Raw genomic sequence first — 15,073 nt, forward strand, 5'->3', positions numbered from 1 at the left:
ATCAGACATTTCAAGAAGAATTAATACCTATTCTCCTGAAACTGTTCCAAAAAATAGAAATGGAAGGGAAACTTCCAAACTCATTTTATGAGGCCAGCATTACCTTGATCCCAAAACCAGACAAAGATCCCATCAAAAAAGAGAATTACAGACCAATATCCTTGATGAACATGGATGCAAAAATTCTCACCAAAATACTAGCCAACAGGATCCAACAGTACATTAAAAGGATTATTCACCACGACCAAGTGGGATTTATCCCTGGGCTGCAAGGCTGGTTCAACATCCGCAAATCAATCAACGTGATACAATACATTAACAAAAGAAAGAACAAGAATCATAGGATCCTCTCAATAGATGCAGAAAAAGCATTTGACAAAGTACAGCATCCTTTCTTGATCAAAACTCTTCAGAGTATAGGGATAGAGGGGACATACCTCAATATCATAAAAGCCATCTATGAAAAACCTACAGCCAATATCATTCTCAATGGGGAAAGGCTGAGAGCTTTTCCCCTAAGGTCAGGAACGCGGCAGGGATGTCCACTCTCACCACTGCTATTCAACAGAGTATTAGAAGTCCTAGCCACAGCAATTAGACAACAAAAAGAAATCAAAGGCATCCAAATCGGCAAAGAGGAAGTCAAACTCTCACTCTTTGCAGATGATATGATACTGTATGTGGAAAACCCAAAAGACTCCGCCCCAAAACTGCTAGAACTCATACAGGAATTCAGTAAAGTAGCAGGATATAAAATCAATGCACAGAAATCAGTGGCATTCCTATACACCAACAACAAGACAGAAGAGAGACAAATCAAGGAGTCGATCCCATTTACAATTGCACCCAAAACCATTAGATACCTAGGAATAAATCTAACCAAAGAGGCAAAGGATCTGTACGCAGAAAACTATAACTCATGAAAGAAATTGAAGAAGACACAAAGAAATGGAAAAACGTTCCATGCTCATGGATTGGGAGAATCAACATTGTGAAGATGTCAATGCTACCTAGAGCAATCTACACATTCAATGCAATCCCCATCAAAATACCATCCACTTTTTTCAAAGAAATGGAACAAATCATCCTAAAATTTGTATGGAACCAGAAGAGACCCAGAATAGCCAGAGGAATACTGAAAAAGAAAAGCAAAGCTGGCGGCATCACAATTCCGGACTTCCAGCTCTATTACAAAGCTGTCATCATCAAGACAGTATGGTACTGGCATAAAAACAGACACATCGATCAATGGAACAGAATCGAGAGCCCAGAAATGGACCCTCAACTCTCTGGTCAACTTATCTTTGACAGAGCAGGAAAGAATGTCCAATGGAAAAGAGACAGTCTCTTCAACAAATGCTGTTGGGAAAATTGGACAGCCACATGCAGAAGAATGAAACTGGACCATTTCCTTACACCACACACAAAAATAGACTCCAAATGGTTGAAAGACCTAAACGTGAGACAGGAGTCCATCAAAATCCTAAAGGAGAACACAGGTAGCAACCTTTTCGACCTTAGCCAAAGCAACTTCTTCCTAGAAACATCGCTGAAGGCACGGGAAGCCAGGGCAAAAATGAACTATTGGGATTTCATCAAGATAAAAAGCTTTTGCACAGCAAAAGAAACAGTCCACAAAACCAAAAGACAACCGACAGAATGGGAGAAAATATTTGCAAATGACATATCGGATAAAGGGCTAGTATCCAAAATCTATAAAGAACTTATCAAACTCAACACCCAAAGAACAAATAATCCAATCAAGAAATGGGCAGAAGACATGAACAGACATTTCTCCAAAGAAGACATCCAAATGGCCAACAGGCACATGAAAAAGTGCTCAACATCGCTCGGCATCAGGGAAATCCAAATCAAAACCTCAATGAGATACCACCTCACACCCGTCAGAATGGCTAAAATTAATAAGTCAGGGAACGACAGATGTTGGCGGGGATGTGGAGAAAGGGGAACCCTCCTACACTGTTGGTGGGAATGCAAGCTGGTGCAGCCACTCTGGAAAACAGTATGGAGGTTCCTCAAACAGTTGAAATTAGAGCTACCGTTTGATCCAGCAATTGCACTACTGGGTATTTACCACAAAGATACAAATGTAGGGACCCGAAGGGGTACGTGTACCCCAATGTTTATAGCAGCAATGTCCACCATAGCCAAACTGTGGAAAGAGCCAAGATGCCCATCGACAGATGAATGGATAAAGAAGATGTGGTATATATACACAATGGAATATTATGCAGCCATCAAAAGGAATGAGATCTTGCCATTTGCAACGACGTGGATGGAACTGGAGGGTGTTATGCTGAGTGAAATAAGTCAATCAGAGAAAGACATGTATCACATGACCTCACTGATATGAGGAATTCTTAATCTCAGGAAAGAAACTGAGTGTTACTGGAGTGGTTGGGGGTGGGAGGGATGGGGTGTCTGGGTGATAGACATTGGGGAGGGTATGTGCTATGGTGAGCGCTGTGAATTGTGCAAGACTGTTGAATCACAGTTCTGTACTTCTGAAACAAATAATGCAACATATTTTAAGAAAAAAGAAAAAGAAGAAGATAACAGGAGAGGAAGAAAAGGGGAGTATGTCAGAGGGGGAGACGAACCATGAGAGATGATGGACTCTGAAAAACAAACTGAGGGTTCTAGAGGGGAGGGGGGTAGGGGGATGGGTTAGCCTGGTGATGGGTATTGAGGAGGGCACGTTCTGCATGGAGCACTGGGTGTTATGAACAAACAATGAATCATGGAACACTGCACCAAAAACTAATGATGTAATATATGGTGATTAACATAACAATAAAAAAATTAAAAAAAAAAAAAAAGAAAGATGCAGGTCAAGTTCACATGTAGTGTCACAAGGTAGAGTACAAAGTCCGCACCCTGCACCAGGGCCTGCCTTTGGTTCTGGTCAGCACTGTGACTGGGACGATGATTTCTTTAATGACATGGCAAGTCATCGTTTGCTGCATCGGGGAAAATGCGAACCAAGACCACAGTGAGACACACACCTCTACCACCAGGGCTAAAATGAAAAATAGTGACCATGGCAAATGCCAGCATGGATGCAGAAGAACGGGATCGTTCTCACACTGCTGGCGAGAATGTAAAATGATACAGCCGTAGTTGGGCAGTTTCTATAAACCTAAACGTGGAGCGACCATACAACCCTAGAGTTCTACCCCAGGGCATTTGTGCCAGAGAAATGAACTTATGTTCACACAAAACTCTGTATGCGAATGTTCATGGCAGCTTTATTGGTAATAGCCCCAAAGTGGAAAGGGCCCAGATGTCCTTCGGCAGATGAATGGTTAAACCATCCGTAGCACATCGGTACCATGGAACGCCTCTTAGCAATCAAAAGGAACAAACGAGCGATGCACCCAGCAACCTGAATGAATCTCCAGGGAATGAAGCAGAGTGAAAGAAGCCAATCCTGAAATGTTACATGCCGTATAATTCCATTTACACATCACATTTGAGATGACAAAATTTTAGAAGAGGAGGAAAAATTTTGTGGTTGCCCGGGTTTCTCGAGGGTAGAGGCGGAGGGGCGAGGAGGACGTGCTCTACATGGACAACAAGAGGGACGCTTGTGTTGGTGGATCCAAGAAGAGGCGCCGCGGCCAAGCACAGATACAGCAGGAAGATCTGTGTAACCCCACGAATTCTACCGACACCGAGCCCCTGGCTGCAACATGGAGCTCTAGTTTTGCAAAATGTTATCACTAAGGGAACCTGGGTAAAGTGTATACAGATCTCTCTGTATTTCTTTTTATAACCGTAATGCCTGTGAATCTACAATTATCTCCATAAAAAATGCAATAAGGAAGGAGAGGGGAAAAAAAGGAGGTCAACAGGAATTTTTCCAGGAATCACATGGGATTGAGAACCCAGTGATCGTTGTTGGTGCTTACCGAAATTATAGAACACAAGCGCTGGAAAGTTAACCAACAGCCTTCACAGGGAAATGATAAACAAGGCACAAGATTAATATTTAATAAGTACGGAGAAAATGCTCACTTTTTAAAGCTGAAATAGGAGAAATGCAAACACCTTTCAAAAACTGAGACAGAGTGAGAATCACTTGGGCTAATAAACACATGTGGTTAAAATGAGACGGCAAATTGATGGCAAACCGTACCCTTGACAGAGGCTGCCCCAGACCAAGGCTAAGGGGGGCTAGGGCTCAGCCCTGTGTTTCTCCAGGAGGCAGAGTCCCGCGTCGGCATAAGGAAATCACCCAATCCCCAGGTCTGTTTCTCCAAACAACCGTTTGCATCAAGAATGGCGGGGATGTGTTCCTTGTAGGAGAGCCCCCATGGTATCCAGGCAACACCACTGTGCCCAGCAGACATGAATTAGACACCTTGTAAAAGGTGGGAGCTTTTCTCCCTATACTCACTTATTCTGCATCATGTTCATTATCACCCAGTCGAAAGGGTAGACGTTCTTCCCAATGAGGTTCTTAAACATGATGAATGTTTCCATCAGGAAATCCTGAAATAAAAAAAAAAAAAAAAAAAACAGAACATTGCAACAGCCCACCAAGAAAAAGGAGAAAACCAATCCCCTCTTGAATAATTACAGTATAAATGACCTCATTTTTTTTAGCGGAATGAAAACATTCTAAAAAGTAATGAAGATGTATTTTACAGGAGCTTTTTTCTTTCTGTTTGCCGGAGCACCTTCTGCCTGTGATAACTTTTTCAGGGATATATTCGGGAACAGGACCTGGGCGGGTCTCTGTCATAGTCATAAAGAGGAGATCTCCAGGTTACAAATATGCATTCTTTCTGCTTATAGGAAAACATACATTTTGCAAACATAACATGTAGGATTTACTCTAAACGCATTTTTCATTAGGAACAGGGCCTAGCAGGTTGAATATGGGGTAGGAACATCCATTCCTTTTCCTTATGTAATTTACAAATAAAAGGCTCAAGCGGGAACTCCTGACCATCTGCACCAGCTCTGTTCATCATAAACATCGGAGCACGAGGTCATGTGGCCGCTTTTAGATGGCAGCTATGACCCCACAACCTATGCAGTTATGCTTCTGCCAACCTTGGGCATGATCCTCTGCACGTCATGGGTCATTCCCTGCCGTCCTATGCTCCTTCCATGCTGTTAAGACTGCTCGTGGCATCAGGAAGGGGTACCCGTTTCCTAGGGGCTCCACCCTGTGCCTGTCAGAATTTGGAGAATTTCCTGAACCTGCCGGCTTGGCCCTTGTTCTGAGCTGAGCAGAACAAAACTAGCGGTTACCCTGAAAAGCACAGCTCCCCGAGGAGTCCCCATGCTCCCTCCAGTTGTGGGGTGGGCAGGGGAAAAGCCACAGAGGATTCACTTAGAAAAATGAGGCCATGGTCAGAGATTGCCAAATGAGTGGTTATTTCTCATTTATTTAATCTACGGAATCATAATTAGGTGCAACGGCTGTGAAGCCCAAGGTGATGTACAGAATTTAAGCAGCCAAGAAAGCAACTCTCAGCAAAGTCGTAAACAAATGCTTCTCGCAAAAAGGCAGCAGCTAAATTTGACAGCATCAGTAAGCTGCTGGGCCAACTTAAATACTTTCTTTGCAACCTGACCAGCCATGCCGGGTTCTGGCAAGTCATGCCTACTGTGTGCCCCCTACCATGAATAAAAAACTCAGGGAGCAACCGTGATCCCCGTTTTACAGCAGAGGCCCCCAGTCAAAGAGAAGATAAGGACCTGGGCCTCTTCAAGAGAGAAAAGTCAGCCCCACGTCCTCCAGACTCTGCTCACACCAGCTCTGACCGCCAAGCCTGAGTTCACGCAGGGCAGGAGCACTCCAGGGGCCCCCAGACACAATGGATGGGGGATGTCTCTCCCCAAGGTTAATAACCGCAATTCATATTTCTCCACTTAAGTTTTCCCACTTTGTCAAGAGTTTCACATTTTAACGACCAGGTTGCATATTTGGCCGGCTGAGTGCCATAATTTAGCCACATCTCTATTTGCATGAAATTGCTGCCTTTCTTGCTGATCACTCCTCAAAGCCTAATAATTGAGATACAGGGTCTGGGTTTTATTATTCTGGAAGAGAAGCATATTTTCCCAACTCCCTTATTTTTTTTTTTTTTTCTAGGAAACACAGTCCCATACTTCATTAGTATGGCTCAGCTGTTAAATTTTGGTACTTTGCTGATCAGACAAAACGCTGCATATTGTGGAGGATGAGGTTTTGTAAGGCGTCCTTGTCCGTCTGCATAATTTACTAGCCATGGAGATGGTCCTCACCATGGTCGACGAGGCTTAGCAGACTATGACACTGGCACCTCCAAGTCAACAAGGGGACACAGAGGACTAACAGAAGATCTTCTGTGAAAATTTCCTCTTTCAGTGCCGATCCATTCCTGCTGTATTTTTCAGTTTGATTATTCACAAGATGCCCCATATAATAAGTGGGCATCTCTAACAACAGCCATCAGTCCGTCTGCTTCTGTCCATCCCCATCCCCACCCAACCAAACAAACGGCCATCCTCCCTCACCTGGACTGCTGAGGGGACTCCTGGCCTGTCTGCCCATGTACACTCTTCTCCCTCCTGACCCCCACCCTTGACCCAGAACTGGCCTTTTCAAACTGCAAATCTGGCCAAGGCACCAACACTTCACAACCTCCCATTTAACCCACAGCCCCAGGGGCTTCCCAATGTTCACAGATTAAAGACACAGTGTCTCGACAATCTGAAGGAAACCCCGCTGTGCCAAAGAAGGACGTGTTCCAGACAAGGACCCTCAATAGATACTAAAGTCATCAGATGAAGAACGGTCAGGGGATTGGACAGTGGCCAACGTTTTGTGGATGCCAAAGCACCAGCCAAAGATCACATGACAATTGTGAAGGGGTACGTATCTTCACAATGGGGAGATCAGGCTGGTAGCCGCTCTCAAACAGGCTATCAAACTGACGATCAGTTAACGGTCAGCTCAGCATTCCCACCCTCCCAGTGGGCACAACAGGGAGCACGTAACACCAGCTCTGAAGCTCTCCTGACAAAAGGATGAGCTGGAACATTAGGCCAAGCTTCCAGTTTGTAGGACATATTGGAGGAATAGAGGAACACGCTGAAAGGCATTTACAAAGCAGCACGAATAAAGACAAGACAGGGTGAGGGACTTGTTCTAGAAAAAAAGAGAGATGAAGGAGGCACAACCAAATGCAATGAGTGAATCTGGACTGGATCCTGATTTGAGGAAGACCCTCATGAAAGACAAGAAAGACTGGGAAGAATTGAGAAAATCTGAGTATGGATGATTAGGTGTGTTATGTTCTGGAAAGGCAATGAGGCCATTGGGGAAGGTCTTAATTCTCGAGAGAGGTTTGCTGAACCACTAAGGGAGAGGCATGTTTCTCACACTTAGGGGATGTGGCTGCACAGTGAGTGAAAAAGAGAGATACAGAGGAGGTAGGAATGCCGAAGTGCTCGCAACTGGTGGATTTGGGTGTTAGGAATCATAGTTTTCATTGTACTGTTCTTTCAGGTTCTCTGTACGGTTGGTTTTTCGTGACAAACAGGGGAAGGAGTACAAGTAAAACTGGAGGAATGCACATGAGATCCATGGACCATAGTGATGTCGGCGTTCGGTTTGCATCCGGCACTAGAGTTCCGCAAGACGTTTCCACTGGGGAAACTGGGTATGGTATTACTTTGTACAGCCACATGTGACCACAATTATCTCAAAAAGTTTCCTCAAAAAACAAATGCTTGAAAAAATAATTTTAAAACAATGAGGAGCAAACAAATGGTGTAAAAAGTTGAAAACAAACAAGCGAAGAACACAGTTTCTCGGCACGGCGTACGGGGTCCTGCGTGGTGTGACGGCCCTGTCCAGGCCCATCCCCACCTTGGTCCTCTCCCTGCCCCTCTCACCCCCCACCCCCTGCAAAGCCTCCTGTACATGACACCCCACCTCCTACCTGCATGGCTCTGCCTTCTATTCCTCAATATTCCACAATCCTTTCCTCCACAAAGGCTTTCTCACCAGCTGACTCAGTCCAGTCTGGCTACTTTATAAGGACCATTCCTTTGCAACGTGGACAATGGGGGTTGGTTGGAAGGATGCCCTGATTAACTGTGATGTTCTCCACCAGACTACAGGGGCACGAGAGCAGGCCTGTCTGCTTTGCCCACTACTTCCTCCCCTGTGCGACCATAAAGTTGATGCTCAGTAAGTAATTACTGAGTGACTTCATTGAGAAAGGATTCTGAGCTCCCCAGACTCATTATCCAGTGACAGTACCTTCACTATGGCTTCATTTACAAGGAAATGGTCACAAGAAATAGACCTGTTCAGCACAAGGCTCCTCCTCCCACTGAGGATGCCGCAGGTCACCCTGCGGCGCGCTCTGTCCTGAGAGTCTGGAACCATACATGCCCATTCTTTTTCTTTTCTGGATCATTCTGCCTTACGCTGCGCTCCCTCCTCTCCCTGGCCCGGGGCCTGAGGGGCCATTTGAGAGACTGTACAAGTAACAGCACTGAGGCATAGGACTTTGGCATTGACAGTAACTGTGGTTTTCTATGGGAATCACTCATCCAACCAAACAAGGGCTAAATTTGAAAACCTGAAACAGCGCTTGTTACAAGGATGTAGTCCTGAGAAAATGGACTGGGCCATTTTCATATCGCAGTACTAACTAACTTTCAATTATTTAACACAAAATGATCTCTCATTTTTGTGAGTGGTTGTCAGAGTAGAAAAATAGTCAAATACTTTCTATGTACAGTTAATGGATAGGAACACACTTTACAAAGGTTCCGACAGATTAACAACAATAAAAAAGGTCTACAATCCTTGCAATATGAACTCGTGATAGCCAAACCACAAATGCCATTTTATAATGGAAATCAAATCGTCTGCAAATAATTGATTTTCTGAACTGCTGTGTCTAAAGAAAAAAACTCCCTCAGGAAATCAGGACCACAACATGTAGTAAGTATCTGATCATCTGCTCCAAGCAAGGAGAGAGGGAACACACTTGGAATTCAGCAAATTATAGTCATTTTTAAAAACCACGCTGTAGAATCACGTTTCACAAGGCACTAAAGCTTCCCTACCAACGGGACCTCTTAATAGTTCAGATGAAATATTTTTCGTGGTTTGCATGTGTGGATTTGGATCACACGACTATTCTGATAAAGAGTAAATGATTAATTGGAGCCCTAAGTATTCAAGACGGGTAATGCTTCTCATTCTAAAAACTGTATTATTCAGCCTGGAATGCCATCTAGGAAATTGTTCATATAGGTTCAGCTACAACTCTCCTTCCACTGACCCAAACAGGGCTGAGGGATACAGTTAAGATTTCACTGGTTGCATGGAACGTTCCACGTATCAAATGTGATTTCACTGCGCCGTAACTGCTGAGGAATGATAGGGGTACAAGTGTAATGCAGATCATATACCTGAGCAACCCCTCCTTTAAGCTGCACGTCCAGATTTTTGAAAAGAACTAAACACCCAGAGATACAAACACATATACATTCTCTCGTTCCTTCACTTTCATTTAAGGAAAACTGCTATGATATTAAGGTGTTGACCCATTTTTGTCTCCTTAGAAATTTAAGGAAAACTGCTATGATATTAAAGTGTTGACCCATTTTTGTCTCCTTAGAAATTTAAGGAAAACTGCTATGATATTAAGGGTAGACCCATTTTTGTCTCCTTAGAAATTTAAATACACACACACACACACGCTCAGAGTGGCAACAATTAATAAGGACACTTTTTATTGAAATAATCCTTTGGAAAATAATCATTAAATGCATTCTTCTTCTCCTCCCTTAGTTAGGTAGATATAATGATGTGAAGTGTCACCAATGTTGTTCTGGAAACACGAGTAGCATTTGCTGGGTCCTATAGGAATCTAAGGGTCTCAGAAATGATATCTGTGTTCCTAGACCCCAGAGTTTAGGTCAACAGCTTTACAGAAGACATGTGCCGTCTGGCCATGGGACTTCAGGTCGTTAGGGAGGTGGTTCCTAAGCACTAACTTCCCCTCTATTATGCTTCTCCTTAATTAAGCTGTATCATAGTTGTATTGAGGATGGCTAGAGAATTATTTGGAGAAATGCTGATGAGCTCCCATGATTAGAGCTAATTAATACCAGAGTATAATTTAAAGCTGAAAAGACTCTGGCTTCTGCTATTGGCCAACAAGTCCATGTGTTGGGACCCTCATCTTCTTAGAAACATGGCTTCCCTTGCCACGTGGTTTCTCAAACCAATTGGAGCCAAATCCCCGTTCAAAATCATACTTAAAATGGAAATACTGACACCAGTGTTTTGCCTAAAATGCTGACCCCCAAACACGGTCATATGAAAAGGGTCGTATGAAAAGGGCTACACTATGAAAAAGTGTAACTTCTTACACTCACCACAACATCAGTCCTCATTTTCCCGAAAGTCTTGATCAAATGGGCGTAATGATAATCTTCCATTTGTCGTAAAATAGCTGTCATACAAGCCACAAAGTTTCCCTGCAGAGGAATCAAAAGAAACAATTAGATGGGGAGAGAACACCACTCATAGGAAACGTTGGTATCAACTAAGAGTCCGTCGTGGAAGTGGTCAAGGAGAAGCAACTGGGCGTGGGCAGGGGGGGCCCCCGCATTCCGGGTCCCTGGCTGTCTGGCCAGCATAAGAGGACCGGTCATCCCGACCTCACAGTCTTGGGCTTGCTATACCTCCTTCTCTCTAACTGCATTAAATGCTTCCTTGACACATGGTTGTCTAGGCTGAAAAAAACAAGCTCTAAATATTTTTGCATTAAATACGCAAAAATTAAAGACAGGATTGAAACCACTGACACTCTTGTTTTGTGCTCCATGGAAAGTTGCTGCTCTTATTACCAGGCGAAATGTGTCTGCAGCCCTTCCTCTTGGGCCATGGCAAAGAGAGGCCTTTTATTTCTCAAAATCTGCCTGTGTCCCCCTTGGCCAATTTGGAGGCAATCACCACCGATTCCACAATGAGTTATGGTCCAATTCTTTTCCACGAGAAGAACGTGAGGAGGCACGCAGGCTCATCAGAATGCAAAGTGGGCGAGAGAAGGGTTTCTCTAGCAGACAGAGCCAGGAGCAAAAGAAGAGGAGGAGGGAAAACAGAAACCAACCAACAGAATCAAGACACGGAGAAAACAACAGGCCAAAGCAGCTAATGAAGAGGCAGCCAGTATGTGTGCTGCTGGGGGTATGCACGGGCGTGTGTCCACGCGGCGCACTGAAGGGGCGTGAGCTTGCTGGGTGGGCGGAGAGTCAAGTGGTCCTGTTGCCACTGTCTGCAACTGATCCCTTCTGCGAAGGACATCTTAAAAGCCATCCTTGCTTTTCTGTATCTTCCCCTAAATTAATGACATTTTAAGAAACACAGGACATATATTTTCTCCCATTAAATCAGTACAAGTCCAGTCCAATTACAGGACGAGACATACGTTCAGACATATCCCCAATTTTACCCTCTTCAATGAGTTCCCAAACCGCATACGGTTACAGACCCCACTCTTACAAGCAGCATATTTGATACCTCCATGGCCTCTGCATTAATCTGGAACACACACTCGACAGCAAAATGTTACAGTCCAGTATTTCTCCCAATCCATTTGATTTCTCTAGTATACATGTGTGCTTCCAAATGAGTCCTCAAAGGGTGCATTATGCAAATTGAGCAAATACAAGAATGACAATGTGGTACATTCCGTCTGCACAGAAATGTAGATTATTTGTGAATGATGGTAATTGCCCAGATTTGGATTCCAAGTTGGTATTCGGAGGAAGAGTTAAAGAATGCTGGTGTTCCGCTGGAGGAATGATTTGTAAAATGGCACAATGTCTATGAATATGAACTTTTGAAATATGTAAATATTTGGCATCCCCAGGAGCTCAGAAGAAGCTGCCTTTGTATCTCTACTCTTGATGAGATGCAAGCTTTTGGATGAGGGTCTTCGTAATACTACGTGTCGATCGACCACCATGGGTGGAGTGCGCTGCTGAGGCCCCGTTCAACCCCACCACTGATTCTCTTCTTGTCCCATTTTACAGGCCATGAGGCAGAGGCTGAGTGCTTCCCCTCAATGAGTAAGCGGCAAAAAACTGGGAGTGAACGCAGGGCTGCAAGGTGGGCGCCTAGCAGCTGAGCTAAGGTCTTTCCCCTTGTCCAGATGTACATTTTAATTATTTTTTCTGAGAAATCTGAGGCCCCTGATGATGGCCAACGGGAGGTGGAGACTCATCTCCTGCAGGCTTCAGGGAAAGTTGCAGGAGGGTGAGGAAAGGCCACCACAGACGGCGCCCCAGTCCCCTCCCTGAGGTAGTCTTCTGTGGCTGGGCTCCTCAGGAGACCAGGAGTTCCCTGGAGCAAGAAGAGGCCTGTATCGGCCAAGATGCACCTGGCAGTGGCTCAAGTTAATTTTCAGCAGGTCAGAACAGTTTAAAAATGGGGGCTTCCACATTAGAATCGCCAAAATCCCAAAGCCAGCTATGTGTAATTGGATGCAGTATACTCAGGTGCTTAAAATATCAAGTCGAAAAAGAAAGAAAAGAAAGACCCCAGAGCAGGTTTGAGAATGCCAAGAGTGGGCGTGCTGAGTAGCATGCATGAGAAAACCCAGCGCATCAGGAGTCGGGGCGGATACTCAAACAGGTGATCGAGAGATACTCAATTTAGGGAGCAGACTGCCACGTAATGCTGCAAACTTCATGCAACAAGGCTGGGCTAGCTGGCATGACGCAGAAAATGAAGAAGTCAGGAGAACATAGCAAATCTCCACAAAACCAGTCCTGGGACCATGCAAATGGCCAGTTGGGAGGACATCGCTTGGGGCGAGAATGTCACAGAGAAGGCAAGCCAATGGCCTCTTACTTTACAGTGACGAGGACTAATCGGAAGGACTCCCAGGGAAGGAGACAGAGGCAGGGCACCACCTTGAGTTAGAGGTCAAAAGGCCAGGGAGTGCAAATGCGCTATTTACTTCACCTACAGAAATGTTTAAGAACACATGTACTGTTGAGACTTTCCTTCTTAGAGGAAGCAAATCTTGCTATTTTACTACTCTTTACTACGCTGAAGCTTTGGACCCCAACAGGAATGGGGTAACATGCCTGTTGAAATCCAGAGCAATGCTCCCCCTTCCCTTTGGAATGGAGCCCCATGCATGGGGTGCCCGTGTTTCCAGAGGGAAGCGATGGGGTGACCATGAAGCTTTATTGCTCCCATGAACCCAGCAGAACTCCTCTGTACAGCACACTCGGGGGGGGGCGGGGTTCTGGTTCTGGGGGTGGACACAGCGGGTCATTACAGAAGCTGTATTTGAACCCGGTCCATACACAAGAAGCAGCGTTGGGGGAGAACTGTGAAAACTTTCATTCTGTAGGCTCTAAAGAAAATTACTCTCCTATGCTTTTTAATTGATTTATTTGAAATGCATTTAGAAGTCCTAGGAAGCTTTTGCTTTTGAACAATGGGTGGGGTGGCAGGTAGGCTGGTGGTAACTGTGCAGAACTTGTCCTGAATCCTGAGCATGGGGACCAGGTTGAGCCCCAGCGGCAGAGGAAAAACAAGGAAATAAACAAACATCATATTCCTTAGAGTTCAAAGCAATGCAAAGCAGGGGCAGAGAAGTCAGGATACAGTTGCAGAAAACTTAAAAATCAGGACACAAAATGCCTACTAAACAAAAAAATGCGAACTTCATTAGTAATCACAGATGAAAATGGTATGTCATTATTTGCCTGCCAAAATAGCAAAGGAGTATTTAAGTGAGGATAATGTTAGCAAGGGGGCAGGGGATGAGCACTCTTACACGCTGCTGGTGGGAGCATAAATTGCTATAACCTTTTTAAAAAGCGATTTGGCAATAGCTTTGAAAAGTCTTGGAAAAAATACTCATCTCCTTGGTAATTCTATTGCTAACAATCCACCTAAGGAAGTTAATTCAAAATATGAAATTTTACGCCTAAACATGTCCGTCACATTGCTGAAAACAGCTGCATCGTGTTGAACAATAAGCGACTGTGTTAAAGAATATGATGTTTTATAGGACTGCGGGATAAAATACAGGATGTCCAGTTCAATCAGAATCTCAGATGAACAACAAAAAAAATAAGTATGTCCCAAATATTGCAAGGGAAAATATTACATGGGACATCCATACACAAATGCATCCATTTATCGTTTAGCTGAAGCTCAGGTTGAACCAGGTCCCCTGTATTGCTGGTTGCTACATCAGGCAACCCTCCCAGGGTGTGATCATGAAATATTATGCTACCACTAACACAGTAAACATTAACTATGCAAATCTGCACTATTTTAATAACATGAGAAAATGCTTGAGGAACAAACATGGAGATAATTACATATCCATATTTCAGCAACATAAAGGATATAGCAGAAAAAAGAAAATAAACATAAAGAAGGAACAAGGAAAAGAAAGAAGAAAAAACACAGTCATCAGGGGTCGGAGGACAAAACTAGATCATTTTTATAAACTGAAAATATATTAATATTTTAGAAGAAGGTCCCGAGAGAAAAAAGATGTCATCTGGCAGCAGGGACCAACTCTCCCTGTCCCTGAGTTCTGTTTCCGGCTCCCTTATCGTCAAAAATCGAATCCATGGACCACCCTGTCCAGGCAGACGTGGTTACTGCTCTGCATTGCTCCTCAAGCCCTGGGCTGCTTTTGCCTCTGAAACTCCTAGAACCACCCTCAGTGTTCAAGTGTTAAAGCTGCGTGGGCTCCCAGGGTACTAGGCAGGTGGACAGGCAGGAGAGGGAGTAGGCAGAATGGGAGACAGGTAGAACCAACAACAGGCAGAATGAAACACAGCCGGTGGAGGAGGGGACGTCTGGCAGGAGGCAAATGAATCTAAGATGTCACTGCAAGATATAGATGCCAAAGATTTTTAAAAAGGACAGATATGGGAGAATGGGAATTGAGGATGAGACCTACCTACCCTTTAAACAGTACCTCTGTCCGCTTTGCCTAGTGTAAGGGCTAAAGGTGAGTGCATGAGTTAGAAAGAGCAATCC

The 15,073-nt window shown here is 44.4% G+C and overlaps 1 protein-coding gene across 3 annotated transcripts in view; it reads right to left on the minus strand.

Moving 5' to 3' along the window:
* The window catches only part of DOCK1 (dedicator of cytokinesis 1), a 493,587-nt gene that overhangs the window by 177,921 nt on the left and 300,593 nt on the right, over positions 1–15,073 (minus strand). For all 3 annotated transcript variants that reach the window (XM_028119986.2, XM_028119987.2, XM_028119985.2), the window contains exons 28-29: positions 10,426–10,527; positions 4,421–4,515 (exon numbers count right to left, since the gene is read on the minus strand). In XM_028119986.2, coding sequence (XP_027975787.1) covers positions 4,421–4,515; positions 10,426–10,527 — 197 coding nt within the window. The remainder of the gene's footprint in view (positions 1–4,420; positions 4,516–10,425; positions 10,528–15,073) is intronic.

The sequence above is a fragment of the Eumetopias jubatus genome, unplaced genomic scaffold, assembly GCF_037043125.1.
Source record: "Eumetopias jubatus isolate StellerSeaLion01/CBP00866 unplaced genomic scaffold, mEumJub1_p1.0 scaffold_17, whole genome shotgun sequence".
Classification (NCBI taxonomy): domain Eukaryota; kingdom Metazoa; phylum Chordata; class Mammalia; order Carnivora; family Otariidae; genus Eumetopias; species Eumetopias jubatus.